At 56.9% G+C, this 25,982-nt stretch overlaps 1 protein-coding gene across 4 annotated transcripts; it reads right to left on the bottom strand.

The window, feature by feature from the left end:
* Positions 1 to 9,657: 9,657 nt before the first annotated feature.
* Positions 9,658 to 24,866, bottom strand: LOC115618980 (protein NDRG4). Of its 4 annotated transcripts, XM_030510997.1 has the most exons (17): positions 24,830 to 24,866; positions 21,628 to 21,719; positions 21,192 to 21,236; positions 16,039 to 16,144; positions 14,531 to 14,651; positions 14,129 to 14,191; positions 13,873 to 13,933; positions 13,509 to 13,595; positions 13,374 to 13,430; positions 12,856 to 12,959; positions 12,351 to 12,407; positions 12,202 to 12,253; positions 11,515 to 11,562; positions 11,242 to 11,277; positions 11,102 to 11,153; positions 10,449 to 10,487; positions 9,658 to 9,812 (listed from the first exon to the last, which is right to left on the bottom strand). In XM_030510997.1, exons 1-17 carry the CDS (start codon positions 24,864 to 24,866, stop codon positions 9,658 to 9,660), a joined length of 1,212 nt encoding a protein of 403 aa, XP_030366857.1. The 4 variants fall into 4 exon arrangements, with proteins under 4 accessions (XP_030366857.1, XP_030366856.1, XP_030366859.1 ...); XM_030510996.1 differs by lacking the exon at positions 10,449 to 10,487; XM_030510999.1 differs by lacking the exons at positions 21,192 to 21,236; positions 21,628 to 21,719; positions 24,830 to 24,866 and adding an exon at positions 18,189 to 18,288.
* Between the last annotated feature and the right edge of the window lie 1,116 nt (positions 24,867 to 25,982).

The following is a 25,982-nucleotide window of genomic DNA, read 5'->3' as shown; positions in this document are numbered from 1 at the left end:
CTGGCCTAATTTTTGTCTGTAACTCCACCATGTCTATGCAATCGTGAAAAGGAGCTAAAGTTTCCCCCCGCTCTCCAAATAAAAACTGAGCTGGGTTTTGAGCTGTTGTTGATTTTAATTCCAAATCAGGGGAATGTATTAGGATGGCCTCATATTTTAACAATCGACTATCAGTAAGCCATTTATCTGCTTTCTATTGGAGGATTCCCCTTACGTCATGAGGAGTATAAACTACTAGGGATCCCCCAAAAGTGACTTTCCGGGCTTCCTCGACCAACAAGGCCACCGCCACCATGGCTTGTAAGCAGGTTGGCCAAGCCTTACTCATAGGGTCTAATAATTTTGAGAAATATATCCCACGGGTTTCTTGCTCCCTGCCCAATCTTGGGTCGATACCCCATATGCGGTTTGATTGCTCGTATTTACGAATAATTGAAATGGCTTTCCTAGGTCTGGTAAGCTTAACACCGGAGCCCTCATTAAGGTTTCCTTTATATATTGAAATTTCTCTTCATCCTCCAAAGACCATTTCATAACATTCAAAGTGAGTTTCTCATATAAAAATTTTACTTTTTCACTAAATCCTTCTATCCACTGTCTACAGTATCCTAATAATCCTAGTAGCTGTCTAACTTGTCTTTTGGTTTTCGGTGCTGGTAAAGCTACAATTCCTGCAACCCGATCTGGGTCTAATCGTTTTTTTCCTTTACTCAAACAGTGACCCAAATACTTAACCTCTGGTTCCGTGAATTGTAATTTTGACTTTGAAACTTTTAGTCCCTTAGCTCCAAGAAAATTTAATAATGCTATCGTATTCTCCCGAACCTCCTCTTCTGATTTCCCAGCTATTAATAAATCGTCAACATACTGAAGGAGTTTCACACTTCCTTCAGTCTCAAAGGACATTAACAGTTTCTCTAGGGCTTGCCCAAACAGGTTAGGTGATTCAGTAAAACCCTGGGGCAATACTGTCCATCGTAATTGTTGTTTCCTGCCTGTTTCTGGATCTTCCCATTCAAAGGCAAAATAATCCCTGCTTTTTTCGGCTAAAGGACAGGCCCAAAATGCATCTTTTAAATCAATTACACTATACCATGTGTGTTCAGGGGACAACTTCTTTAGCAATGTATATGGGTTCGCCACCACTGGAAACCGGGTACTGCCCTCAAATCTTGAACTAACCGATAGCTCCCATCTGGTTTCCGGACCGGTAGTATCGGAGTATTATGTGGTGACATACAGGGCTCCAAAGTCCCTTTCTGTATTAATTCTTCAATTATTGGTTTCAATCCTTTTCTTCCTTCCAAGGAAATCGGGTACTGTCTGACCCTAATGGGTTCTTTTGGATTAGTTACTTCCACCTCCAAAGGTTCAATGTCCAATTTTCCTATTTCCCCCTTATTGTGCCAGACTTCTAAATTAATCCGCTCCTCATCCTTTTCCGTTAATTGATATAAGTTTACAGCAATCATTCCCTTTTCCACCTCTAAATTTATTCCTAAGTTTATAATTAAATCTCGTCCTAATAGGTTACTCTCTGCTTCTTCCACTAATAGAAAATCCCCTATACAAATTTTCTTTTCAGATTCTATTTCTACGTTTTTGATAATAGGGACCCTAAAGGGTTCCCCTTTTGCTCCCACCACTAGGGTAGTATCTTTACTTATCTGACATCCCATAGGAAGATGCCGAACCATAGATCTCTCGGCTCCAGTATCAACTAAAAATATTATTTCTTCTCCCTGGGGACCTATCTTTAATTTTATCAAGGGCTCTGATGATGTTCTTGTCCCCAGAATATAGAGCCCCTGACACCCCTATTCCTCATCTTGAAACATCTTCTCATCCCGGATGAGCCCCCAATTGTTATAAATTAGTCGAGTCCCAAATAGGAATTTTAGAATTTATTAAACGAATAAAGGCAAGCAAACAGCGCTGGGTGCGCCGGGAGTCTCTGCCCACCAAGACGCACACCCCACAGTTCCCGCCCCTGGTTTATATATCTTTCGGGGATAGGCGGGTCTCAAGCTTTCCCGCTTCGGACTTTTCCCGCCTCGGCTAGCAGCGACCTTCCAGGGATAGGCGTGTCTTGAACTTCTCCTGCTTCGGCTAGCAACAAAACCGGCCCGACCGGTTTTAGGCTGGTATGCTGCAATGCCTGCCAAACGACCTTGCAAAAAAACCTTGCAAACATAGAAACTATATACATTACAGATGTCCATCACGAGTCTTATCGCCATCTTAGCCCTCACACATTCCGTTTTTATATGGTTAGGTTCCACAACATTCAATAACAGAACACATTTCCTAACCCCTTAAAAGCATCTAAGCAAGCAAACAAGGAACAAAACACTTCTTTCAGCAATTGTGTGATCAACCAAGGAATTATTCCCTTATCCCTTCTTCCCTCTTACTGTGATGTCGACAGGGACATTTATCATATTCTTTTACACATAATGATCACTAAGATTTCCTATTTGCTGACACGAATCACTCCTATGTTCCTCACACCCTCACTACAAGAGAGACATTGAGGTGCTGGAACGGGTCCAGAGAAAGGCAACAGAGCTGGTGAAGGGCCTGGAGCACAAGTGTGATGAGAACAGCTGAGGGACCTGGGGGGGTTTCGTCTGGAGAAGAGAAGGCTTGGGGGGACCTTATCACTCTCTACAACTACCTGAAAGGAGGATGGAGTGAGGTGGGGTGTAGGTGGGGGTGTCTGCTCTGAGAACTATTAATTCCCTCTTGCACCAGGATGATCATGTCCTATTAGAAGAACTTACTTAGAAAGATGTTTTAGTTCTTCTGTAAATTCCCTCTTTTTCTTTTTCCCTGCACAACAGGCTCCACAGGGGATGACCCAGTGCCAGATCTCTTCAAGAGAGTGAAAAGTCATTACCATGTGTTAAGATACTTGTGTCCATAGTCATGGGATGGATGCTGGGATAAAATGCAGTGGTGTTTGTGCTGTGTGTTCAGGAGTGCACAACCCAAAGCAAGTCTAGCTTTTAGTTTCAGGTCCAGGCACTGCTTTATTGGTGTTGCAGAGTGAGGTCTGTGTCCTGCCATCTGTAGATGTATCAAAAGGGTGTCAGAATGAGAGGATTGACAGCCTGTCATAAGATTGTGCTGTGTAAATAACAATGGGCAGATACATCTTGATTAGTAACGTGCTTTTATGGCAGCAAAGCATCCAAAACCACACACCATGGACATCACCCTGCAAGTGAAATACCCAATGCTAAATTGCTGCTACAGTACAGAAATTTTTTAACTTATATATTAAACATCCAAGAGTCAACTGAAATGTTACATCTGATTTGGTGCCCAGGACGTGAAGCCTGCAGCTGCCCTTGGGCAACCCTGGCAGCTCCGCTCTGTGTCAGTTCATCTGCCTGGCAGAAAGATGTGTGGCTTCTCCTGAGCCACGGGACCTGTGCAGCTCTTCTGCATCGAGCCATGTGTGGATTTATATATTCAGCAGGATGCCAAATACATCACTCTGGTAGAAGGAGCTCTGGGGAGACCTTAGAGCAGCTCCCAATGCCTAAAGGGGCTACAAGAAACCTGGAGAGGGGCTTTGGACAAGGGCTTGCAGGGACAGGACAAGGGGGAATGGCTTTAAACTGACAGAGGGGAGATTGAGATGAGATCTTAGGAAGAAGTTCTTCCCTGTGAGGGTGCTGAGGCGCTGGCACAGAGTGCCCAGAGAAGCTGCGGCTGCCCCATCCCTGGCAGTGTTCAAGGCCAGGTTGTACACAGGGGCTTGGAGCAACCTGCTCTAGTGGAAGGTGTCCCTGCTCGTGGCAGGGGATTGGAGCTGGATGAGCTTTAAGGTCCCTTCCAACCCAAACCAGTCTGGGATTCTATGGAGCAACGAGGCCGGGTGAGCCGGCGGCGGGAGGCCCTCCGCGCCACCAGAGGGCGCCCTGCAGCGCGGGGCGGGGTCACGTTGCCGGGTGCGGGCGGTGGCGGGGCAATGAAGGCGGAGCGAGACCTGTAGCCGCTGGCGCGGTGCGGGTGTTGAATGTTGAGTTGTACGAGGAGAGGAAGGTGGAGGCGCTCGAGACGGGAGAGCGGGGAAGGCCGGGATCGGGAGGGGGAACGGGAACAGGAATAGGAACGGGGAAGGCCGGGATCGGGAGGGGGGAACGGGAACGGGGAAGGGGAAGGCCGGGATCGGGAGGGGGGAACGGGAACGGGGAAGGGGAAGGCCGGGATCGGGAGGGAGGAGGGGCTGGGAGTGCGGGGAGGTGCAGGTCCTGGCCCGTGGTGCTTGGGGGGTCCTGCCGTGTCCCGTTGAGCTGCTGCGGGACGGCACCGGCCTGGCTCCCTGGAGAGGTTCTGGGAAGGGGGTCACCCCAGGGGCCCGGGACTCTGTGGGCCCGGAGCGCAGGAAGGGCTCCATTTCCTCCCACCCCGGGCGGCTCTGTGTCTCACATCCCCGCACCACCCGCCACTGAAGCTCATCTTGGAGCCCATCGGCTTCTGAGCCGGGTCCGGGCGCGGGGCCCCGGGCGGGGTCGTGCCGCGAGTCCCTCGCTAAGCCCGGTCTGCCGGTGGGTGCCCAGCGCCGCGGCGCAGCGAGGAGGAGCTGTAGGAACTCGCTGGACACGCTTCTGCGGCGCTTCCGGAGGTGGCCGGCTCCGGGCCAGCCCTGCCTGGGGCTGGGGAACACGGGAGGCTCGTTGGGCAGCGGCAGAAGCCGCTGCAGGCTGGCGCTGGGCGGCCGTGCCCATCGTGCGGGGCCCGTCTCCTGTCAGCCTGGGCTTGTCGCCTTCTGGGGCCATACCATCTCTCCCTGAGGTCTACCAAGCTCATCCCGCGCTCGGTCCTGGCTGTAGAGATGGGAAGCGGCTGCTTCACCCCCGGCCATTGGGTGTTCCTGGAGCTCTTCCTGCATAGCTGCTGTTTGGGCAGAGCTGGTGTCTTCCTTTTGCAGCCTCCCAGGCAAAGGTCTGCAGGTGTCTGCTGGCACGGCTGTTCCCCCTCTAGTGCTGCCCGTAGGTGTTCCCTGTGCTGTGTCTTCTTGCTCTCACTGTGCTGGGCGCTTTGTGCTGCTCCAGTCCACAGCTTTGCCTGGGAAGGACTGTGTCCTACCTAGGCGCTGCCTGAGGGCTCAGCTCACAGAGCACATCCGAAGCATCCCCTCAGGACAGCCCAGCACAAGGCTGATCCAAGCCGGAGGGTGAGTTTCAGGTGGGAGCTGTGGCTATGGTGAGCCTGGAGGGGAGCAGCTGGTGCTGTGGGGATGGAGCTGCTCTACTGGGGGGTCAGTGGGAGATGTGAGAGGGATGTGGGGTGGGGAACCACATGCCTCAAACGTGGAGGGTCCTGTGGTGGAGGCTGTATGTGGGCAGTAGGGGAAAATGGCTCTTGGGACAGGGTGAGTGTTTGCTCAGGAACAAACCCAACCCAGCCAGCTTCATCTTCTGTCCTGGGTGTTTAACTTTCCCTCATTTTCTCTTTTTGTTATAAGAATAGTTTCTTAAGGGTTGCTTGTGGCAGATGTGCTGCACTGTCCTCATAACTCCAGGGATACTTCAATAGCTGCCAGTGTGAGGGGTGATACTCATCCAGCAGCTTTGCTTTGGCTTATTCTGTCCCAGGATTAGGGTTGTGTGGTTGTCTTATACCAACCAAAGTCTGATTTGGGGTCAGATGGTTCAGCTGATTGAGCTGGAAACCCAGTTTGGGAAGGGTATGAGGAGGAGGAAGGCAAGGGCCAACCCTTTCTGCAGATACACAGGTTTAGATCAGCTAGAACCCATCACAGAATGGCACCAGCAGCATCTCTCTCATGTCTCTGGCATCAAGCGAGGAGGGACTTGCTGGCTCTCAGTTCAGATGCCTCCTCATGGAGCAGCTCCTGCTGCTTACAGACTCTGATGCTGCACATCATTGCTTTTCACTGCCTTTTTGCCTCTTTAGTTACATCCTGAGCCCTTAAAGGGGCTTAAAGCTCTTGAAGGAAGCCAGTGAAGTTGTTCCTGTTCAAAAAAAGCTCCATACATTAAATCTAGGCAGCAAAAGGATCACTCTGACAGTCTGTGCTGCTGGAGCTCGGTGTGTTCCTCCTGCTGGAGCAGGACTGGAGATGAAGCTGTTTGCCCTAAAGCAGCAGTTTGTGAGAGTGGGTCAGACCGGAACTGTTGGAGAACTCAGCTTTGGAGTGGGTAGAGTAAGGAGGGGCTGCATGATGCCCCCAGGGAGCACAGTGTTCTGTGGGAACACTGGGAAGGCTGGTCCCCAGCTCCATCTCTGGGTGGCCTGAAGAGCTCCCACAGAGGCAGTATGCAGATGGAGTTTTAGATGGTAAAGTAAGGGTGGATATCCATGTTGGTGGCATTGTTCCAGAGCTCACCATGCCCAGGTGAGCATGTCCTGTGCCAGGACAAAAAGCTGGTGATGCCCAGCACTAGCTTTCTGTCCTGGCACCTAAGGCTTAGGAGCAGGGCCTGGATGTTTGCACTTTGGGACTTGGGCTCTCAAAGAGCTCCCAGAGAGGCAGTACACATTACCTTTAGTCTGAGAACAATGCTGATAACACACCGATGGTTTTAGTTGTTGCTAAGAAGTAATGCTTACCCCAATCAAGGACTTTTCAGTCTCATGCTCTGCCAATGAGGAGGGGCACGGGAAGCCAGGAGGAAGCAGAGACAGGACACCTGACCCAAAGTAGCCAAAGGGGTATTCCAAACCATGGAACATCATGCTCGGGATAGAAACTGGGAGGAGTTGGCCAGGAGGCACCTATCGCTGCTGGGATCAGTCAGCGGGTGGTGAGACATTGTCCTGTGCATCACTTGGGTTTTCTGAGGTTTTATTTCTTTTTTCTTTTTTTTTTTTGTCACCCATTATTATCATATTGTTATTGTTGATATTATTTCTATTATCATTACATTTTACTTTCAGTTATTAAAATGTTCTTATCTCAACCTGTGGGTTTCACATTCTTCCGATTCTCATCCCCATCCCACCTGGGGTGGGGAAGGAGGGGCAGTGAGCGAGTGGCTGTGTGGTGCTTAGTTGCCAGCTGGGGTTAAACCACAACAGAAAGGGATCTTTCCCAAGGAGCTCTTCTTACACTTGTAAAGGGTTATGGCCTGGGATATTCAAACCTTGATGGGGACACAAACAGAGGCCTGCAATACTGGAAGAGGACAGGGAGACTGGATCTCCCAAGGACACTGCTCATCCCTAGAGTTGTGCAGCCAAGGGTCTTCCCTTCCCCAGTGGGCACCTCTTGAATCCAACTTCCATGGGCCACAACTGGCAGCTTTCCAGTCTCCATCCAGTCCCAACATATGGGGTACTCTGCCTGTGGCTGCCCCAAAGCCAAAGCACCCCATGGTTCCCCTCCATGGGCACCTTGGAGTCCTGGGCTCCCCTCCATGGGCACCCTGGTCCCTCTCCCCCAGAAGTGCAGCCCCAGATGGGGTTTGTGGCCAAGGTGTCCCCCTTGTCTTCTCTGCCCACCAGATCTCTTCAGACAGGCCCAGGATGAGGTCAGAACTGTTTCCCTGCAGCCTGTTGGAAAGAGTACAGCAGGTTCTTAACATCTTTATTAGCTGCTTGGTTGTTTATTTCCAACACAGTAAATCCTCTCTACAGCAACAGGTTAGTTAATCTGGTTTACATACTGCCATCTCGTGAGTGCTGCAGCCTTGATGCTACTGTGACAAGCCCAGGTTGCACTCAGACAGGAAAATGCATTAAATTCCTCTGTGACTGGGGAAAATAATAGGGAAAACCAACAAAAAACAAAAGAACAGACCACCAGGGAAAACCAAACCAATGAACAAAACCAGGGTGAAGAACTGAAGATGAGCACAGCCAGACCACCTCTAGGGGAACCACACAGCACTGCTGGGACGAGAATGCAAGGGTGGATGAACCCAGGAAGGTCAGGGACTGCGCCAACCCTTATATGTATCATGTATATAGGTATCTTTATATATAATTATCTGGAAGGACACACTGAGAAAACAAGAGATTGCAGCAGTATCTACAATAAAAAGGAGCTACACAGCTTTCAGAGTCACGCCGAGAAGGAAGTACATGGCAGAATCAAGTGGGGGACAGATGGGGACACTGGTGTTTCGGGGTGGCCATTCGATAGGGGAGGGTCAGGGCATGGGTCTTACAGCCAAAAGTCCTCATACATGTGCTGTGAGCTCTGTGCCCCTCACTGTGGAGTGGGGATGGGGCCTGTGGAGCAGGTACTTTGGGGGAGCTGGGTGGGACCCGCTCCCAGCAGGCTGGTTCTGCTCACCCAGCTGGTGGCACCCAGTGGGTCCCCTCCAGGTCCCTGCTCAGGTCCCCCACAAATCACCCGTAAAGGCCTGAGCGCCCATTGCTGCTGCCCCTGGTGCAGGAGGACCCGGGCTTTGCGCAGGGTAGGGCAGGGATGGCAGCAGAGGCCAGGTGGGTTATGCAGTGACACAGCTCTCCATGCCCAGCACAGACTGGATCCACTGGAGCCAGTGGCTGGATGGGCCCAAAGGCTTGGGGAGAGCCAAGCCCTTGAGAAACACCCCACTCCATGCGCAGGTGAGATGCTGGAGGGGGGGTTTCGGGGGGGGCCATGATGAGTGGCCAGCTCTGTGGGCAAAGACAGCCACTGGTGAGCTCCCCACATCTATGGGTCACCCCACGCTGCCAGAATCCTGCAGTGATGCACCCTGTGGGGCAGAGAGTGCTGAGGGGTCCCCAGCATTGCAGAGGGGGGTGGGAGTGTCTCATCTTATTGCTCACGGCTCCATGCAGTGACACCCACAGGCTGTGGTGAAACTGGAGGGGGATTTGCCATGTCACATCCCAAACCCAGTGGCCAGGGACTGAGCAGATCAGGGCACACAGCTCCCCTTTACCCCCCACCCCCCAGTGTGGTTTTGGTGGCAGGCGGTGATTGTCCTTCTTGCAACAAGGGACCAAGGAAGTGCCACCGTGGGCAAGAGCAGAGGCAGGGGGACCCCCCCCCATGCCACCCTCCTGCCCCAATGGCTTCTGGAGCAGGACTGAGCCCACTGTTCCAGGGCAGCCCTCAGGGTATGCAACCAGGGCATGGGGACAGTTTGGGGGGTGATTTCTCACAATGCTGGGCCAGCTCCAGCACAGCAGGTCCTGGGTGTGCTGGGGATCCTGTGCCAGATCTTCTTAGGGAGGACTGGTGGGGAGAATGGGAGCTGCATCCCTGGGAAGGGCCCAGTGACCTCCCCCAGTGAGCACTGCTCCTTGTCTTCCTTCTGGCTTGGCCAGATGTCGGTTGATACCGGGGCAACAACCTACCTCCTGTGTCCTTTCTATGTCCTGCTGTCCTGTCCCATCCCACCATCCTATCCCCACCTCACCCCTGCTCCCCCCATCCTGTCCCCGCCGCCACCAAAGCCAGAGCCAGGCCGATGCTGGGGAGAGTGAGGACTGATGCAGAACCATGGTGACCGCTGGATGGAGCCAGGAGTCAGAGGCCGGAATGCAAAGTCCCTCTCCTTCTCCAGTACCAGACAAGGGGATGAGGCCAATGGCCAAGAAGACAAATTGACCCCGAAGAAGCGAGGGCCCTGGTGGAGGATGTTGACAAGGCAGGCGGGTGCTGGTGGGATGCTGATGGATAGGAGATGGCTCTGGAGAAGACGTCGGTGGCAGGTGTGGACCTCAGCATGATACCTCCATGGTGTGGTTGATCTGCCCCATGGCCTCGGTGCTCTCTGAGTGGGTGCAGGCACGCGGACGGGTGCCATCCACCGAGCTGGCGCTGGTGAGGGAGGCCGTGCGGGAGCGCACCAGCCGGGTCATGCTGGCGGATGGCACTGCACGGGCACACAGACATGAACAGGCTGCTCAGTTTCCTCTGAAATCCAGCAGGATCTGAGCTGACAGCAACTCACATAAGCAAAGCCACAGGTCCCACTCCCTGAGGCAAATAACACCAGGCACAAGCTTGCAGCATGCGGTGTTGTGACAACACAAGCAAGCTCTAGGCTGGCAAAGGACAGCAGGGCAGGGACAGGGGCCCCTGGACAGGCTGCACACTGGGAACATCTCCTGGGAATGCAACCACTGGGCATGAGGCAGCGGGGACCCTGGTCACCATCCTCCAGGCAAGGAGTGAGCTGGGATGGGAGCACTTTGAGCTCACCAGGATGTGCAGGGATGGTGCCAACCCTCCTCTATCCAGGATGCCCAGTGGGTACAGTGCCTGTCCGGCTGGAGGAGGGCACAGTGGGCACTGCCAAGACTTGCCCACTTGGTGGGGGATGTCTCTGAATCTCATTTCTCAGCCCCCAGCCATGGGTCAGGGGGCTCATCTCAGGCAAAGTGGAGCAAGACGAAGGACATCTGGCTAGGAAGGGCCATTCCAGCACCCAGGCTGCTCCCAAAGGTGCCCAGGCAGCTTGAGGGCACAGGCCGGGCGGCACCATGCAGCAGCAGGCACTGAGTGGTACCTGAGCCTCCACTCAGCTGCCGATCCTTCAGGTGGGCAACTGGCAGTGGTGGGTGTGAGAGGGGCAGAGAGGGCAGAGAGACACCATCAGCCAGGCTGGCTGCTCCGTGGAGCCAGGACCCCCCCCCAGCCCCACATGTGCATGCACATGGACCTGCACGTGTGCATACAGACCTGCACACACATGTGTGCATGGACCATCACACATATGCACACACAAGTGTGCACACACACCTGTGCACACACATGCATCCACACATGTCCTCATGGACCTACACACACCTATGTGCACACAGACTTGTGCACATGGACTCTGTGTGTCTGTGCGCGCCCACAAAGCCCCTGCTTGTGCATGCTCACATACATGTATGTGTGCACGCATGCACAGAGGTGCTGTCCACACACATGTACACACAGAGCCCTTGTACACACGTCTGTGTGCACATGGAGCCTGCTCACACCACCCCCCACTCCACCACCCCCCGAACACAAGGATAAAAACACCACGGACACACATGCAGCTCTCCCTCAGGATGGGTACACCAGGGTACCAGGCTCCTCTCCTGCAGCCAGGTTAGCACACACACGCACATGGGCACACACGCATGTGCACATGCGGACACATGCCAGCCCCATGCCCAGCCCAGCACTCACTGTAGCCCATGCCCTGGAGGAAGTACTTGAAGGCCTCAGTCAGCTTGCTGGGCTGCGGGAGAGAACAGAGGTGAGGGACAGCACCAGGGCATGTCTCAGGCCCAGTATATCCAGTTTGGGGACACTGGGGGGGGGCTCACCTGTGTGACCTGGGGCAGTCCACCGGAGTCAGCCATCTGCAGAGACAAGGTCCTGTTTAGTCTGGGAGGGAGCCTTTGCCACCCACCCTGTCCCCTGGTACCCAGGATGACACTGCTGGGGCCACCCTGCTCTCCTCATGGCCAGGATGGACCATCCATGGCCAGGATGGACCTGGAATGGGGAGGTAGGGACACCCTGCAACCCTGGGGAGGAGGGGAATGGACACTTGATGGGCAGCAGGGACCTCCTGGCTGCCTCTGCCACTGGCCTACCTTCAGGAAGGTGGTGTTGGTGGGGTCCAGCTTGGAGTTACACTCCACCTGCAGGCAAGAGGGGTGATATTAGCACCCTGGGATGCCTTGAGCCTGGCGGAAGTTGCACATGGGTAGTGCCACTGGCCCATGGCACGCCAGTGGCACATCCCACCCCAGCCAGGTGGAGACAGGGAGGCAAGCCCTGAGCCTGCAGACATGGGACTGAGGGGACCTTTCTCCTGCCAGGCATCCTGTGTGTCACACGTGTACAAGCACATGAGTGTGCTCATGTGTGTATGCACAGACACACATGCTGGAGGGGGTTGTGCATGCACTTACACATTACATGCAAATGAGGTCGCCTGCACAATACCTGAGGCTGATTGTGCAAGCATGGACAACACATGGATGTGTGCAAGCACATGTGTGTGCCAGCAGCTCTTTGGGTGCATGTGACCAAGCAGGGAAGGTGCCTGTGTGCCAACACATCCAAGTGTGCACACTGTGAGCGCATCTGGGCATATGAGGAAGGGGAGATTTCCAGGTGTGTCACCATGCACATGCACACGTGCACACATGAGCAGGTAGGTTGGCACATGAGCATGCTCCTGCACACGGGCGCTCACGTGTGTCTGAGCAGGCACACGTGTGTGTGCCCATGTAGTGATGGGCACTACCACTCTGCAGGCACTACCCATCACTCACCACCCCTTCTTCAGCAGGCGCATTGTCTCCAACCACCAGCATCACAGGGCAGCTGGAAACGAGAGGAGGAAAAGGCACAGTCAGGGCTTGGCCTGGGAGGACTCTGCTGCCCTGGGACCAACCCCATGCCATGCTGGTGCAACTCCTACCGCAGTGTCTTGGCATTGGGCACAGTCCCAGGCCGGTTGATGTCCAGATCCCTGCGGCTGATGGAGGAGAAAGAGGGTGAGTGTGAGCCCATGGGCCGGTGCTGCCACTGATGCCATAACACAAGAGCTGTGGCACTGCTAGCTCTGGGAAGCAGCATCCGGCCCCACTGCCCCAGCACGCTATGGATGGAGAACCTCACATCCATCTCTGCCATGACCCAAGCAGGGTGCAGCACCCAGTGCAGTAACAAGGCTCCCAAACTCCTGCATGATGGGACAGCATCTCTGTCCCCTTCCCTGTGCCAGCACCCAGTGCAGGAGGAGACAGGGGACATGCACCCATGGTGGTGGGCTCTGGGACATGGCAAGGCTCTGCATCCCTGGCCAGCACTGTCAGCCAGCTCTACACTGCTGCCTGTGCTGGAGGGTGATGGCAGCACTCGACAGGGCCAGGTGTCCCACCAGCACTGCAGCCTGGTGCAGACAGGAAGCCCAGGGCACTCACCTGTTGTACATGTTGAGGAAGAGCTGGAGGTTGAACTGGTTCACCATGCTGCTGATCTGCTGCCGGTAGCTCTGCACCAGCTCCGTGTTGTTCATCAGCTCTTCCTGTGCCAGCAGGGATAGGCATCAGGGCAGGGATGGGGATCAGGGCAGGGATGGGAATCAGGGCAGGGATGGAGATCAGGGCAGGGATGGAGATCAGGGCAGGGATGGGGATCAGGGCAGGCACTGCCTGATGCCATGCAGACACCCTACTCCCCCCCCAACCTGCCTATGCTGTGCCAGAGAGGGAAGATGCTGGGCCACGCAGCTGGGCACAATGGAGCTGCAGGCAGCATTCCCAGGAAGGATGCGGGCATGAGTCGGACACTTGTGAAGGCTAAGCCCCAGATCAGGCAGGGCTTGACTAACCTCATCCCTGTGGATATAGGGCAGGTCCAGTGCCACATGGCAGGGCACAGCCCGCAGGGATGCAGGGTGAGGAGTTGGTGACCATCAGGATGCATCGGGATCCCTTACCTGGCTGAAGAGGTGGGAGAGGACAGTGTCCGGCAGTGTGCTGGTGAGGCCAGAGAGCTGTGGAGGGAGCACAGGGAGTTACAGCGCCACTTGGCTGGCTCCTGCCCCAGGGAGCGGGGTCAGGGCTCTGCCCACCTTGGCAGCTGCCCAGTCAATCCAGCCTTTGCCGTTGGGGTCAATGTTCATGAGGACCAGTCCTTCAACCAGGTCAGGGAAGATGAGCTGCAGTGAGCAAGAGGGGCAGTGCTCAGCGGGGAGGGGAGATGTGCCTAGGGCAGCCCCCACCAGCACCACTGCCCACTGCACTGGGGGCAATGGGAGACCTGTGGCAAGACCTGGCCACCATGACCATGGCACTGCCATCCTGGCCCCCCATTCCTCCAGGAGCCTTCACAGGGTCACAGCCTGCCCAGGGGTGTCAGCTCCTGGTCTTCCCCATGCCCTGGGCTGACAGCAGCTACAGGTAACTCAGGGCCAGCCCAGCCCAGCCCCAGCTCACCGCAAACTTGGCCAACACATAGGCTCCTGCCCCAACACCGATCCCGATCACGTACTTGAACCTGGAAAGTGAAGAGGTGCATATGGGGGCCAGTGGGCTCCAGCACGGGTTCCCTGGGGCATCCTTCCACCCACAACACAAGGACACATGCAGGATGCCAGCTTACTGGGACACCTCCCCAGCCCCAAAGCATTGCCCTCTGCCCATCTCCCTGCCCAGCACCCCCATCCGGCAGTGTGGAGGGGAGGTGACTTACCCAAAGTGCTGCACCACGCTGGGGAGCATGGCAGCCAGCTGGTCCATGGATGGATACTGGTACCTGCAGCACAGGGGGCACAGGATGATGTTATGAGATGCAGAGCAGGAAGACTGGGACAGGGCAGCGGGGCTGCCTGGAGTGGGCAAGGAACTGTCATCCACCCACAAACCACCCTGTTTGGCTGCCACGGGCTTTGACACAGTTCAGAGAGACCTGCAGGCAGGGCACGACTGCTCAGGCAGCAGCAGCCCGCAGGCAGGGTGGTGACATCCCAGTGGGCAGGGAGGTGGGCAGGGAGGTGACAGGGAAGTGACATCCTGGTGGGCAGGGAAGTGACATCCCAGCAGGCAGGGAGGTGACATCCTGTGGGCATAGTGAGCCCCTGAAGCTGGCACCTACCCCTGAGGGAACTGCGAGGCTCCTGCCTGCTGGCCTGGTGCGTCCACATGACACACCACAAAGTGCTTCGTGATCTCCTGCATGTCCTCGTAGTTGAAGAAGGTGTTGAAGCAAAGCTTGTCTGTCAAAGGGTAGGCAGGGATCAGACACTAAACACCCCGGCACGGGGGCCAGAGAGTATGCAGAGATGTTACCTACCCTCCCACTGCCCTTCAACCAGGAGGTGACATGTCACCAAAGCCCTCCCATCCCCTTCCTGCCAGGCTCCTTGTCCCCACAGCAGAGACCACAGCCACTGTTAGCAAGGCCTGCATCCCTACTGGTGCTGGGAAGCATGGGGATGGACAGACACAGCCAGGAGAATGAGGAGTTTGGGATGGGCCTTGTCAGCTTGGAGGGATGGGACTGGAGAATGCAAAGACCAGAGCTGCAGGACCACCCTGGGCAGCAGGATCAGCAGCCCTGGGGTATTATCAGCCCTATCCAAAATCCCCAGCAGGGGCTCAAGCAAACATGGGATTTGAAAAACAGTTGCAAATCTCCCTGCTTGGAAACAGTCAAAGAAACAGCCCTAGTGCTGCTGTGGACAGGCCACCACCATTGCAGTGGGATACAGCCATTGCAAGGGCTTGGAGGGGTTCTGCCCCATGGCATCGGTGCCAGGACACCCCTCCTAAAACATGGGGGTGAGGCAGGTTGTAAGGGCCATTGCAACCAACATGACGCATCCCTGGAAGTGAGAGTGCTCATTTCCACTTGTGGTGACAGCCTCAGCTCCTCCCCACACAGGGCACTGGGCATCCTGGCTCAGCTCAGGGATACAGCCCTGTGTGGGCTCAGGGACACAGCCCAGGGTCTGGGCTGCAGGTCTAATCATAGAATCAACCAGGTTGGAAAAGACTTTCAAGATCACCAAGTCCAACCATTCCCCAGCACTGCCAAGGCCACCACTAACCCATGGCACTAAGGGCCTCGCCTACACATTTTGTGAACACTTGCAGGGACGGTGACTCCACCACTGCCCTGGGCAGCCTGTTCCAATGCCTGACCACCCTCTTGGTGAAGAAATTGTTCCCAATATCCAATCTAAACCAGATAGCACAGAATCCCCACATCCAGAGCCCCAGATCAGGTCTCTCCTTCCCTACTCTTCCCCGTCTCCTTCAGCCCCCATGACACCCCACCGGGTCTGTGCTCTGGATTCCAAAGGGCAGGCGGCAGCGGGAACCCATCCAGCATCCCCTGTGTCCCATCCCTCCTGACGTGGCCAGTGCACAGCCAGCAGCAGGGTGGCCAAGCACTCCTGGCCTGGGCTTTGGGTTGTGCTGAGCATCCAAACCCTCCTGGTGCTATCGGATACCTGGGGGCACCCAACACAGCCTGGGGACCCTCCATGGGAGGAGGCAAAGGAGCTGAGCTGGGGCTTTGGCTGATGTCCTGCACCCAGTGCAGCTCCAGGCTTGCTCCCCCCTGCCCCTGAACCCCATGGCTCAGGGACCTGCACTCACGGTTGAGGCCCACATCGTGGTATGTCAGGATGGCCGGGCGATTCCCCTTGGGAGAGCCCTGGATGACCACATGCAGCAGCCCGTAGGGGGTCTCAATGTCATGTTCCTGAGGGAAGAGGAGAGACGGGGTGATGCGTCTCCCCCAAGACATACTCTCCTGCCCCATCACCCCAGCCCTCACCCTGGGCAGCTGGGTCCCATGGGAGCACAAGGGAAAGAGGAGCAGCCATTCCAAGAAAAACCCCAGCTTTGGGCATCCCTGTGGTTGCAGAAGGCAGGCAAATCACAAGGAAGGAAAGGGAGGACTTGGGATAGGATAATGGGATTTAGGATCATGGTGCATCATGGGATAGGATCATGGGATGGGATCAAGGGATAGAGGTTTGGGATGGGATGGGATGGGATGGGATGGGATGGGATGGGATGATCCAAGATGTCTTGGGAGACAAGGATCATGGGACGGGACAGGTAGACCACAGCATGGGACAGGAGATCTTCAAGGGCCTGAGACTGAGGGAGTTTGGCAACAGGGTGGGGATGACAGCGTGGCCCAGTTGGCCTGGATTCGTTGTGCCTGGGACAAACAGGCAGAGGTCAGACCCTGGACACTGCCCTGGGAAACTCTGCAGCCTGATCCCAAAATCACAGCTAAAGTAACTTAAAAACACCTTGGTCTGACATGGCTGTGCCCCCATACAGAGACCAGGGCTACCCTGTGCCTCAGTTTCCCTGGCTGGGAGGGCTCACAGCCATCATCCCCAGCCAGCAAGGGAAACTGAGGCTGCAAGCTGCCTGGGGACAAGGGACCAGGGTCCCCTCTGGATGCCCATCCCTGCCAGCCAGTGACCTCGAAGCCAGGATCTGGTGGTAGCAGGAAGATCATGGGCTGGGCAGGGGATGCTGGCACGGTCCTCACTGCGGGAACTGGAAGCCCCACAGATGGGCTGATGGGAGGGGAGCAGATATGTGGATGCTCCCATGGGTTACGTGCTGCCAAGGACTCTGAAGGACATGGGCCTGAGGTGGGAGGAACTGCCTGAGGACACGGTCTCCTCACTGCAGTGCCTCCCCTCGCTGAGATCCATTGTCTGTGGGGGGATGCAGTGCCTGAGGGCAGCTCAAGGGCTCTGTGGAGACGATACTCTGCTCCCCAAAGGCACCCCAACCCCAGCCCTCATCCACAGCTGCCCCTCCACTCCCCAGGGCTGTATCAGGCAGCAGGTAATGAGCAGGGATGTCTCCCTGCACCAATGGTGGGGAAACTGAGGCAGAGGAAGGGCCTGGCCCAAGGTCACAGAGCAGGAGGCAATCCATGTAGTCTGATCTTGGGCACAGGGCTGCCTCTTTGCCATCACTGTGCCCATGGTACCCATCATAGCCCCAACAGCTCAGGCTGCATTCCCACCCCAAAATCACATGCCCAAGATGGCAGCTCCTTCCCCAGCATCCCCCCCAGCATCCCCCCGCCCAGCCAGGCACATCCCTGCCCATGGTGCAGCCTCTGCAGCATTCCTGGGTATCACAGCCCCGCCCTTTGCCACAGGGATGCTCGCTGCAGGGGGGGAGGATAGGGATGCAGGGGATGCAGGCAGCGAGGAGTGGAGAGCACTGACAACCCGTGGCCCTAGCAAGAAGTGGAGTAGGGTGAGGTGGAGGGGGAGTGTCACAGCACCCATAGGTGACTCGGGCACCCAGCCCTGTACAGGTCACCCGCTTACTGCTGCAGTGCTCCCCCTCTGCACCAGCCTGTTGCCATCACTGCAGAGACCAAAAAGCATCCAAGAGATTGCTTCAAAACAGCAGGAGACCCTCTCCCTCTGCAGATCTGGGGTGGGGAAGGGGCAAGGTGCCACCCATCCCCCCATCAGCAGCCTCTGCAGCCACACTCAGCCTGGGTGCAGCATCTCAGTTGGGCTTGGGGAGGACATGCTCAAGGACACTGCGTCCCTGAAGTCTGTGGTGCATCAGAGATGCAGCAGTGGGGCTGTGAGAAGCAAAAGCTCCCCAGCAGCAGGTTCCCCCTCACCAACCACTGCCTGCCCCATTCCAAGCCCTGCTGGGTACAAAGGCCCAGCCTCAGTGAGCAGGGGAGGTACTTGAGGCAGAACTCAGCAAAGGGAGGGCAGCGAGCACGGAGCGGTGGTACCTACCCCATCCCAGCACTCAGGCATGGTGAGGAACCAGGAGGACAAGGATGCTCAGGCAGGGTGGACCAAGAGCAGGGTCCCGGTGCAGGGCACAGCGGTGCAGTGGGCTGGGTGAAGCAGAGCTCTGCGCTGGCTCAGCCCCTCGCCTGGCTTTATAGCAGAGCCCCAGCCCTGCACTAAGCCCTGCCTCTGCCTCCCTTCCCCCTCGACACAGGTTGGGCTCCATTGCGGGAGTGCTGAGATGGAGCCAGCACTCAGCCATTGGCTGCCAGCGGAATTATTCATGCTCCAATTGGCCCCAAATATCCTTGTTTAGGAAGGAAAAACTGCCTGGTGCCATGCAGAACCTGCTCCATCTTCCCTCCTCGGGCACAGCGGGACAGGCCGGGGTGCCCGGGCACCCAGCACACGTGTGTGGCTCCAGCCATATGCAAACATGCAGAATCATGCTGGACCTGCAGCCTGCAGCAATGCACATGCATCAGGAATCACGGCTCAAGCCCTGTGAGCTCAGCTTCACCCAGCAGGACTGATAACAGGGCTGAGCCCCTTTTCCTTGGGGAGAGCCCTTTCCCTGATCACCCAGAGCTGGTGGGGAGCCACTGAACGTGGTGTCCTGCAAACAAGTCAGGGGGTCTGGATGTTGGAGAAAGGATGGACAGACAGGCAGAAGGACGGCATCCGCCTTGCCTGCCCCAAAGAGGTTTTCCTCTGCATTGCTTTGTCCTGCCTGGAGTTCAGAGCCAAGCCCAAGATCCATCTCTGCTAAGGAAGGACTGTGTGAGGGGTAAGCCCAGCTTCCAGGGGGTCCTGGCACAGGTACAAAGCTGTTCATGGGTCCAGGTGGAATTTTTGCTTTCCTCAGTCCTGCTGCCCATGGAGCCAAAGAGCACAAGCAGCCACAGCCTCCAGCGAAAAGCAAGAGATGCAGAGGGGCAGGAGCAGGCAGAAAAAATCAGACAGTGGCAAAATAGAGGGAAAAGGGGTGGAAAAGCTGAGGTGAAGCAAGGCATGAATGCAAAAGGGCTGCAGGGACATGGGAGGGCTGAGCAAGGCTGACTCTGCTTGAATGGCACTGAATGGCATTGCCATCCCACTGGTTATGAGACCATCCACTGGCGGGTGGCCCAGACCTCCAGCAGGGCCAGGGCCTCCAGGTCCCAGGGCAGAGGCTCCTGCCCCCTGCATTCCAACAACTTGGCTTATTCCAGCAGCCCCAAGGGCTTTACTGTGGCTGGTGTGAGAATGGGGGACCCCTGCTCCCCCCCCCCCCAGCCCCCCCAGGCCAAAGCATCTTGGCAAGGGAGCAGTGATGGCTCTGGGGAGGAGCAGAGGGACAGCCAAGAGTTTAACTGGGACTGGATTAAATACCCCAAGGAGGTGAGGGAAAAGTGCTGGGGTGGGGGAAAAAGGGGAGGTTGCCCCGCACAGCCTGGGGAGCTCATCCCATCCCACCCTGAGGCTCTTGGAGGGGAAGCAGGAGGGCTCAGGGCCTGGCTGGCTTGGGAATGCTGCTTTGATCCTTGCCCAGGTCATCCTTTAGGTGCCGAGGTGCATCGCTGGGGCATTTGCTGTCTGGACCCACTCCACATGGGCACCAGCAGGGACACGGGTCAGTGTCACCGTGGGCCAATCCCTGAAATATTGGCATGCAAAGATTGTCCTGGGAGAGTCATTACTCTTTAACATCCCCTACATGCCAACCAAGCCCTGCCCCAGCACAGGTGAGTGAGAGCCATACTGGTGCCCATGGTGCCTTCTTCACCCTCCTCACCCTCACATCAGTGACACCAGGATTCATTTCCCCTCCAGTTGTCAACAGGGACCCTGAGCAAGCAGAGCAAGGAGCGGCCCAGACCTACACAGCCTGTCACTCCCAGCCCCAGCATCTCCCCAGCTTTAGGGTTGCTAGGAATGGTGGAATTTCTTTTCCACCACTGCCATCTTTTAATAATTTAGTGGCCTCCAAGAGAGACACCAGAAATGTCCTACTCTGCAAACCACTAGCCCAGCATCCTGACGGAAGTCCTTGCTCCCCACCTGGCTGTACCTGCATGGATGATGAAGACTGAGCAGGCTGGCCCCAAAAGCCTGGGCACCACTTTGGATCTGACAAAAGAGGGACCTGTGCTCCCTTGCTCCTCTCCCAGGATGAATGAAATCCAGATTCATTTCAGCCTTGCAGATGCTGCTGTTTCAGTGCCAGACCTGGCAGGGCTCAGACAGCACCATCCAAGCCCACCCTCCTGGTGGTCCCAGCCACTGGCAAAGCAGCAACATAGAACCTGAAGCCAGTCACTGGTGTCCCTTGGGAAGGGGGGATGCTTTGGGAGAGGGATAGGCAGCAAGCTGGGGTCTGGCAGCCCCACTGCCCTCCCTCCCCATCTACTGGTACCCTGGTCTCTGTGGGGGGAGCCTGGTGCAGGATGAGCTTGGGCAGAGGTGTGACGGTGAAGACCACCAAAGTGGGAGCCAGGCACAAGCTGAGCCCCACAAGCCCCGAGGCCACGTTGTGGGGCTCCTACAGAGAGGTGAAATGGAAATACAAGATGGGCAGGTACCAGCCAGGGAGCAGAGGGTCCCTGCTCTCCAAAAGAGGGGGCAATGCCCCAGCCCTCCAAAAAAGAAAGGCTTTCAAACATCCTTATGTAAGCAAGGAGCTGGCATTGCCTGGGAAACCATTGCCATGGCAATGGTGGAGGGGCTGGAAAAGCAGCTCAGCCCTCCTGAGAAGAAATCAACTAAAGAGGTTTTGTCCCAGGCCCTTTGCCAAGTGCCCGCAGCCACATCCAGTGCCAGCACAGATGCCTGGTACCATCCCCTCCTGCTGGCATCTGCAATGGACGTGCAGCCCCATGTACAGACGCTGACCAGGCACCGTGTCCCCATGGAAGAGGGGGACAGCAGCACCCCTGGGTCCACTCAGCACCCTGCAGCCTTCCCCAGCCTCAGGCTGCCATCCCCTGCAGGACCCAGGGTGGGGGCACCCCCCGTGGCTGGTCCTACCTTCCAGTCCATGTCCTCTGTGGAGAGGAAGACATCCGAGTTGTCCTGGGGAGAGAAGGAGCCATTAGGGACAGAGATATCCTCCCTCCTCCCACCCAACTCATGAAACCCCCTGACACCATGAGCACCCACTCCCCGGGGCAGCGCTGGCTGCAGGGGGACACAATGCCTGCACATGTGCACACACTGGATGATCTTAAGGTCCTTTCCAGCCCAAACCAGTCTGGGATTCCATGATTCTATGATCACACCAAACCAGAACCTGTGCTCACCCACGCACGTGCAATACCAGCACACATCTGCACACATGTACACTGAAAGCCAACACATATGTGCACACATGTGCACCCAACACCAGCACACACACACCTCCCCAAGCTCCCACTTCAGCACCTGCATCCTGAGGGACCAGAGCTGCTGGGGTCACCAGACTCACCAGCTCAGCATCCTGGCCCCACAGCAGTGGCTTCTCCTCAGTGAAGCACAGCTCGTGCAGCCCTGCCATGGTTATCTCCTGCAGCAGCAGCCCTGCAATGGAGGTGTCAGGGCAGGTTCTGCCTCCAGCCCCTTCACCCATCCCCTAAAGCCTCCTGGGTCCCCCTGCCCATGGGCACAGGACCCAAAGCAGCTTCACTCCACCCATCTACCACAGGGACTTGGTGCTTCAGCTTGTCCATGGGCTGCAGTGAGCCTCTCTGCTGGGAACTGGAAGCAGGCACAGGGCAGGAAGTGCCTAGAGGTCCAGTTCTTCCAGTTAGGGACAGACCAATCTCCAGGGCACAGTCCTAGGCAAACTGGGAGACCAACCTGGTCTATCTATGCTGGTCACCCCTGTAAGCACTCAATCCAGGGCAAGAACATCCCAATTCCACCCCATCTTCCAGCATCACTTGGAGAGAGAAAATCCAGCGTTTTGGCTGGGTTTAGGCTGCAGACAGACATGGGTGGGACAGAGGGAGCTCTCCCTCCACAGCCAGGAAGAGGGGTGATGTTTCTCAGCTGTGCTGGGAAGCAGAGGGATGCTCCAAGCACCAGGGGAGCAGAGAGACAGTCTGAAGTTTCTATTGCAATGATGGAGAAAACCAAATGTGGAGCCTTTACTCCCAAATTATTCTTCTTTCCTGGGAAGCAGGTGCTGGCCAGTGGGCAGCTCACCCCAGGGCTTGCAGGGACAGACTTCACCATGGTGCTGCCTCTCAGCAGAGGTGTGACACTGGATGCTGCTGACCAGGGACTTTGTACCCCCAGCACCAGCATCTCCAAAAACACCCCCAGGCACAAGCCCAGCTTAGAAAGCAGAAGAGAGCAAGGGGATGCCTGTGCCCCTGGCAGCTGGCTCCACACAGAAGGTGACAGATGTGGGGGACAATCCAGGCTCCCCTGTGTATAGATGGGGTGGGTAACTGGCAGATCCCAGTGCAAGGGGATTATCTGAGCTCAGGCAGGATCTGGACCTCAGGTGTTTGCCTTCACAGCCTCCATTTCCACTCCTTCCCCAAGGCCAAGCCTTTGGACAAATTGCTGCTCTGAATGGGCCAGCACCAGCCCTATCCCACCTCCACTGGCTATCCACCCTCTGCAACGTCCCTGGAGATACTGGGGATGGAATGGGGCTGCACTAGCACCGCAGCAGGCACAGACCCTGCTCCATCCACAGCCTAGGCCAAGCCTGCTCCACATTTGCCCAATTTCGAACCTGGGTCAGCCCAGGTGAGTGATGTGGAAAGGCCAGGCAATGGCATGAGCATTGCAATGCCACCAGGAATACAGGAGCTAGTCATAAACTCCCCTCCAAAGCCAGATTTGCTCATCCAGCTGGATTTTGCATTCAAAACCCAAGCAGGCTGTGCCACCTGGCTGCTTTCTGCACACACCGCACTTTGCTCCCTGGGAGCCATCCAACAAACCACAACTGTTTGGAGGGAAAAACACCATGGGGAAGACTCCAGGGAGTCCCAGGGCACCCAGCACTGGGGTGTCCATGTCACCCCCTGCACCGAGGGCCCCACTGCACAACACCCCAGAGGGGAGAGGTGTCACAGCCCCATGGAGGGGCACCTGCTTGGGGCATGCTGCTCCAGGCTGGGCTGCTGCTGGGCAAATGGCTTTGTGCAAGGGGACAGCCCTCGCCTGCAGCCCACCAGCACAGCCCAGGTGATGCAGCCCTGCAAAGCCACCGACCGACAACCCCCCAATCCCCTGAGGCACCATACCAGGGTTAAAAAATGGGAAGAAAATCAGCCTCACCAGTAGCTGAGTCTGGAAGAGAGCAGGAGCGTCCCGCACTGAACGTGGGAACCCACCGTTGTGGCCGCAGCCCCCAGCACAGCTGGGAACAGCACTTAGCGTATGGTGAGTGCCTTTAGTAATTAAAGCCTCCAGCTAATATAGGAGGGAGGGAGGGTGGCCCAGCCATGAGGAAAGGCCCCATGACCTTGCTGATGGCAGGGGGAGAGCTGGCTCACAAGGGACGTGGCAGAGCCCTGTGCCAACCGGCATCCTCAGCGCAGGGTGGACAGTCCCTCCGGTGGTGCTGAGTGTGGGAATGGAGCAGGGATCGGTACATCGGGGAGTCCCATGGGTGCAACAGCCTGCAAGCAGGATTCCCATGGGTGCTTTGCTTCCCATGGCACCCTTGTCCCTGCTCCTGCCAGTGCAGCAGTGGGGCTGTGGGCAGCCTTACCCAGCCTCTCTGGGCCACTGTCACCCTGGAGGGCTGGTGAGGAAGCCATGGCTCTGGGTCTCCTGGCCAAGACAACTTAGTTCCCATCACGCTGGGGCAATGTGACTGGCAGTAAGCCCTTTTCCCTCCAGCTTGCCCCAGTGCTCCTCCACAGCACCCATCCCAAGCGCACCCATCTCTGCTCCCACTCTGCCTTCCCAGTGTGGTTCCACCATTTCCTGGGCACAGCCAGGACACACCTCCTCCCTAATCCCAAATCAGTCCCAAATCCAGAGTGACACCAGTGCTCTGTTTGGGACTAGTGCTCTGACTTGCTGGGGCCCTGGCACTACATCTATAGACAGGGATGGAAACAGCCACATTGGCTTACCTTCCCCAGGGATCTGCAGCCCTCGTTGGCTTATTGGAGGAGAACGAGCTTATGGCAAGGAAATACACTGTTATAATTATTATTATCGTCATCATGACGAGGCCGTGGGAAGGGTTTAACACCGGGCATCACGTCTGGTTGGAGCCGGGGTGCAGGATGAACACCCCCAGCTTGCTCTACCCCTGTGGCGGGGGGCACAGGTCTGCACCCCAGCACACACCCCCAAAACCAGCCCAATGCGGGGGGCATGGGAGTGGGCAGGACCCAGCTGGGGGGATCCAGTGCCACCTGTGAGGGGCTGAGCACCGTGGACCTGGGGAGCAGCAGTGAGGGCTCTGCGGGAGGCAGGGACTAAGGGGAACCCCAGCCCCAGCCCCATCCCCGGGGGGCCCAGGCGCTGCAGGGATGCTCCAGCAGCCCCACAGGCACCCCACAGCCCACCCCCCGGCCATTTGCGTGCCAGGAGGCTGCCGGCTGGGTCCTCCCCCCCAGCACCACCGGGCTGGGCTTCCCCCGCTGCAGCCCCGGCACCACCCGGACCCCAAAAAGCAGCGTTCCCGCAACACGCCCAGGCTGGGCCATTACCTGTCAGCAGCTCGACCTTGTGCTGGAGAACCTTCATCCCAGGCGGCGGGGCCCGGCGGGCTGGAGCGAGCGGAGCCGGGGCCGGGCCGGGACGCGCAGGGCGGCGCTGGAGTGAGGCTGGGCACGGCCCCGCCGGGCCGGAGGGTGCCAGGAGGACAATGGGCCCGGGCCGGGGCCGGGGGGGGTTAAACGGGAGATAGAGCGCTGGGGAGGGGGGGGTAAACGGGAGATGGAGCGTTGGGGGAATGGCACACATCACCCTGTAGGGAACCATGGAGGTCCCAGCACTAGGCCATGATGGCCAATGAGTCCAGGGGGTCCCTGTGGTCGTGGGGTCCCAGGAGCAGGGGACAGTGGGAGCCCTGGGGAGCCCCAGGTATGGGGGCATGCCTGGGGGTTCTGTGGGGTCTCTGAGAGCAGGGGATGGTGATGATCAAGGTGCCCAGGGAGGATTCCAGGACAAGAAGGGACCTGTGCTACCTAGAACAGAGTCATTATGGCCAAGAGGTCTAGGGAGCCTGGGGAGTGGGGGCATGTAGGCCAAAGGAGCTGAGAGCATCCAGAAACAAGAATAAGGATGACAAGGCACCTGGGTGTCCTCTGGAGCAGGGGGGTGCAGGTTCCCCTGAGCATAGGATAGTCATGGTCAAGGGCCTCAGGTGGTGCCAGGATAAGATGGACCTGTGCAATGAGGGTCCCCACAGCAGGGCCATGATGATCTGGGGGGTGCCAGGGAGTGAGGATGGTGGTAACCATGGTGTCTGAAGTACCACCCGGGAGTGGAGGCCATACTGGAGGAGTGATGATCCCCCACATATTGATGCTGGGGTGGCAGCTCTTTGGGGTAGAGCAGGAGGTTGTGGGGTGGCCATTTGGGTCAGGCAAAACCAGGGGCTGTGAACACCACCATGGGGGTGGTTGGAGAGGGCTGGTCCCACAGTGGGGAAGATGCAGGACCCTCATCTTCTGTGTGAGGTATGGATGCTGGTGGTTGCCCCCTCTGCCCTGGCTGTGATCCTGCATTGTCAGGGGCCACCAGCTCTGCAGGGCAGCCAGTCTGAGGTTTGCCCACCACCCTTGTAAGGGTGCCCAAGTTTCTAAAGGAGCCTGGAGCTCCCAAGGTGTCAGAGTATGAAGTAAGGCTGTGTCCTGA

The sequence above is a fragment of the Strigops habroptila genome, chromosome W, assembly GCF_004027225.2.
Source record: "Strigops habroptila isolate Jane chromosome W, bStrHab1.2.pri, whole genome shotgun sequence".
In the NCBI taxonomy this organism is placed as follows: Eukaryota; Metazoa; Chordata; class Aves; order Psittaciformes; family Psittacidae; genus Strigops; species Strigops habroptila.
Note: the sequence above shows the minus strand (reverse complement) of the source record. Positions and strands in the feature narration are given on the sequence as shown.

What these genes read in the sequence shown, in the direction of transcription:
- LOC115618980 (XM_030510997.1), bottom strand. Translation starts at nt 24,866, where the DNA reads ATGAAGGTTCTCCAGCACAAGGTCGAGCTGCTGACAG. An exon ending in CCCAATGCCAAGACACTGCG is followed by an intron (nt 12,254 to 12,350) that starts GTAGGAGTTGCA and finishes TCTCGTTTCCAG; the next exon opens with CTGCCCTGTGATGCTGGTGG. An exon ending in CCAACACCACCTTCCTGAAG is followed by an intron (nt 11,278 to 11,514) that starts GTAGGCCAGTGG and finishes TTGTCTCTGCAG; the next exon opens with ATGGCTGACTCCGGTGGACT.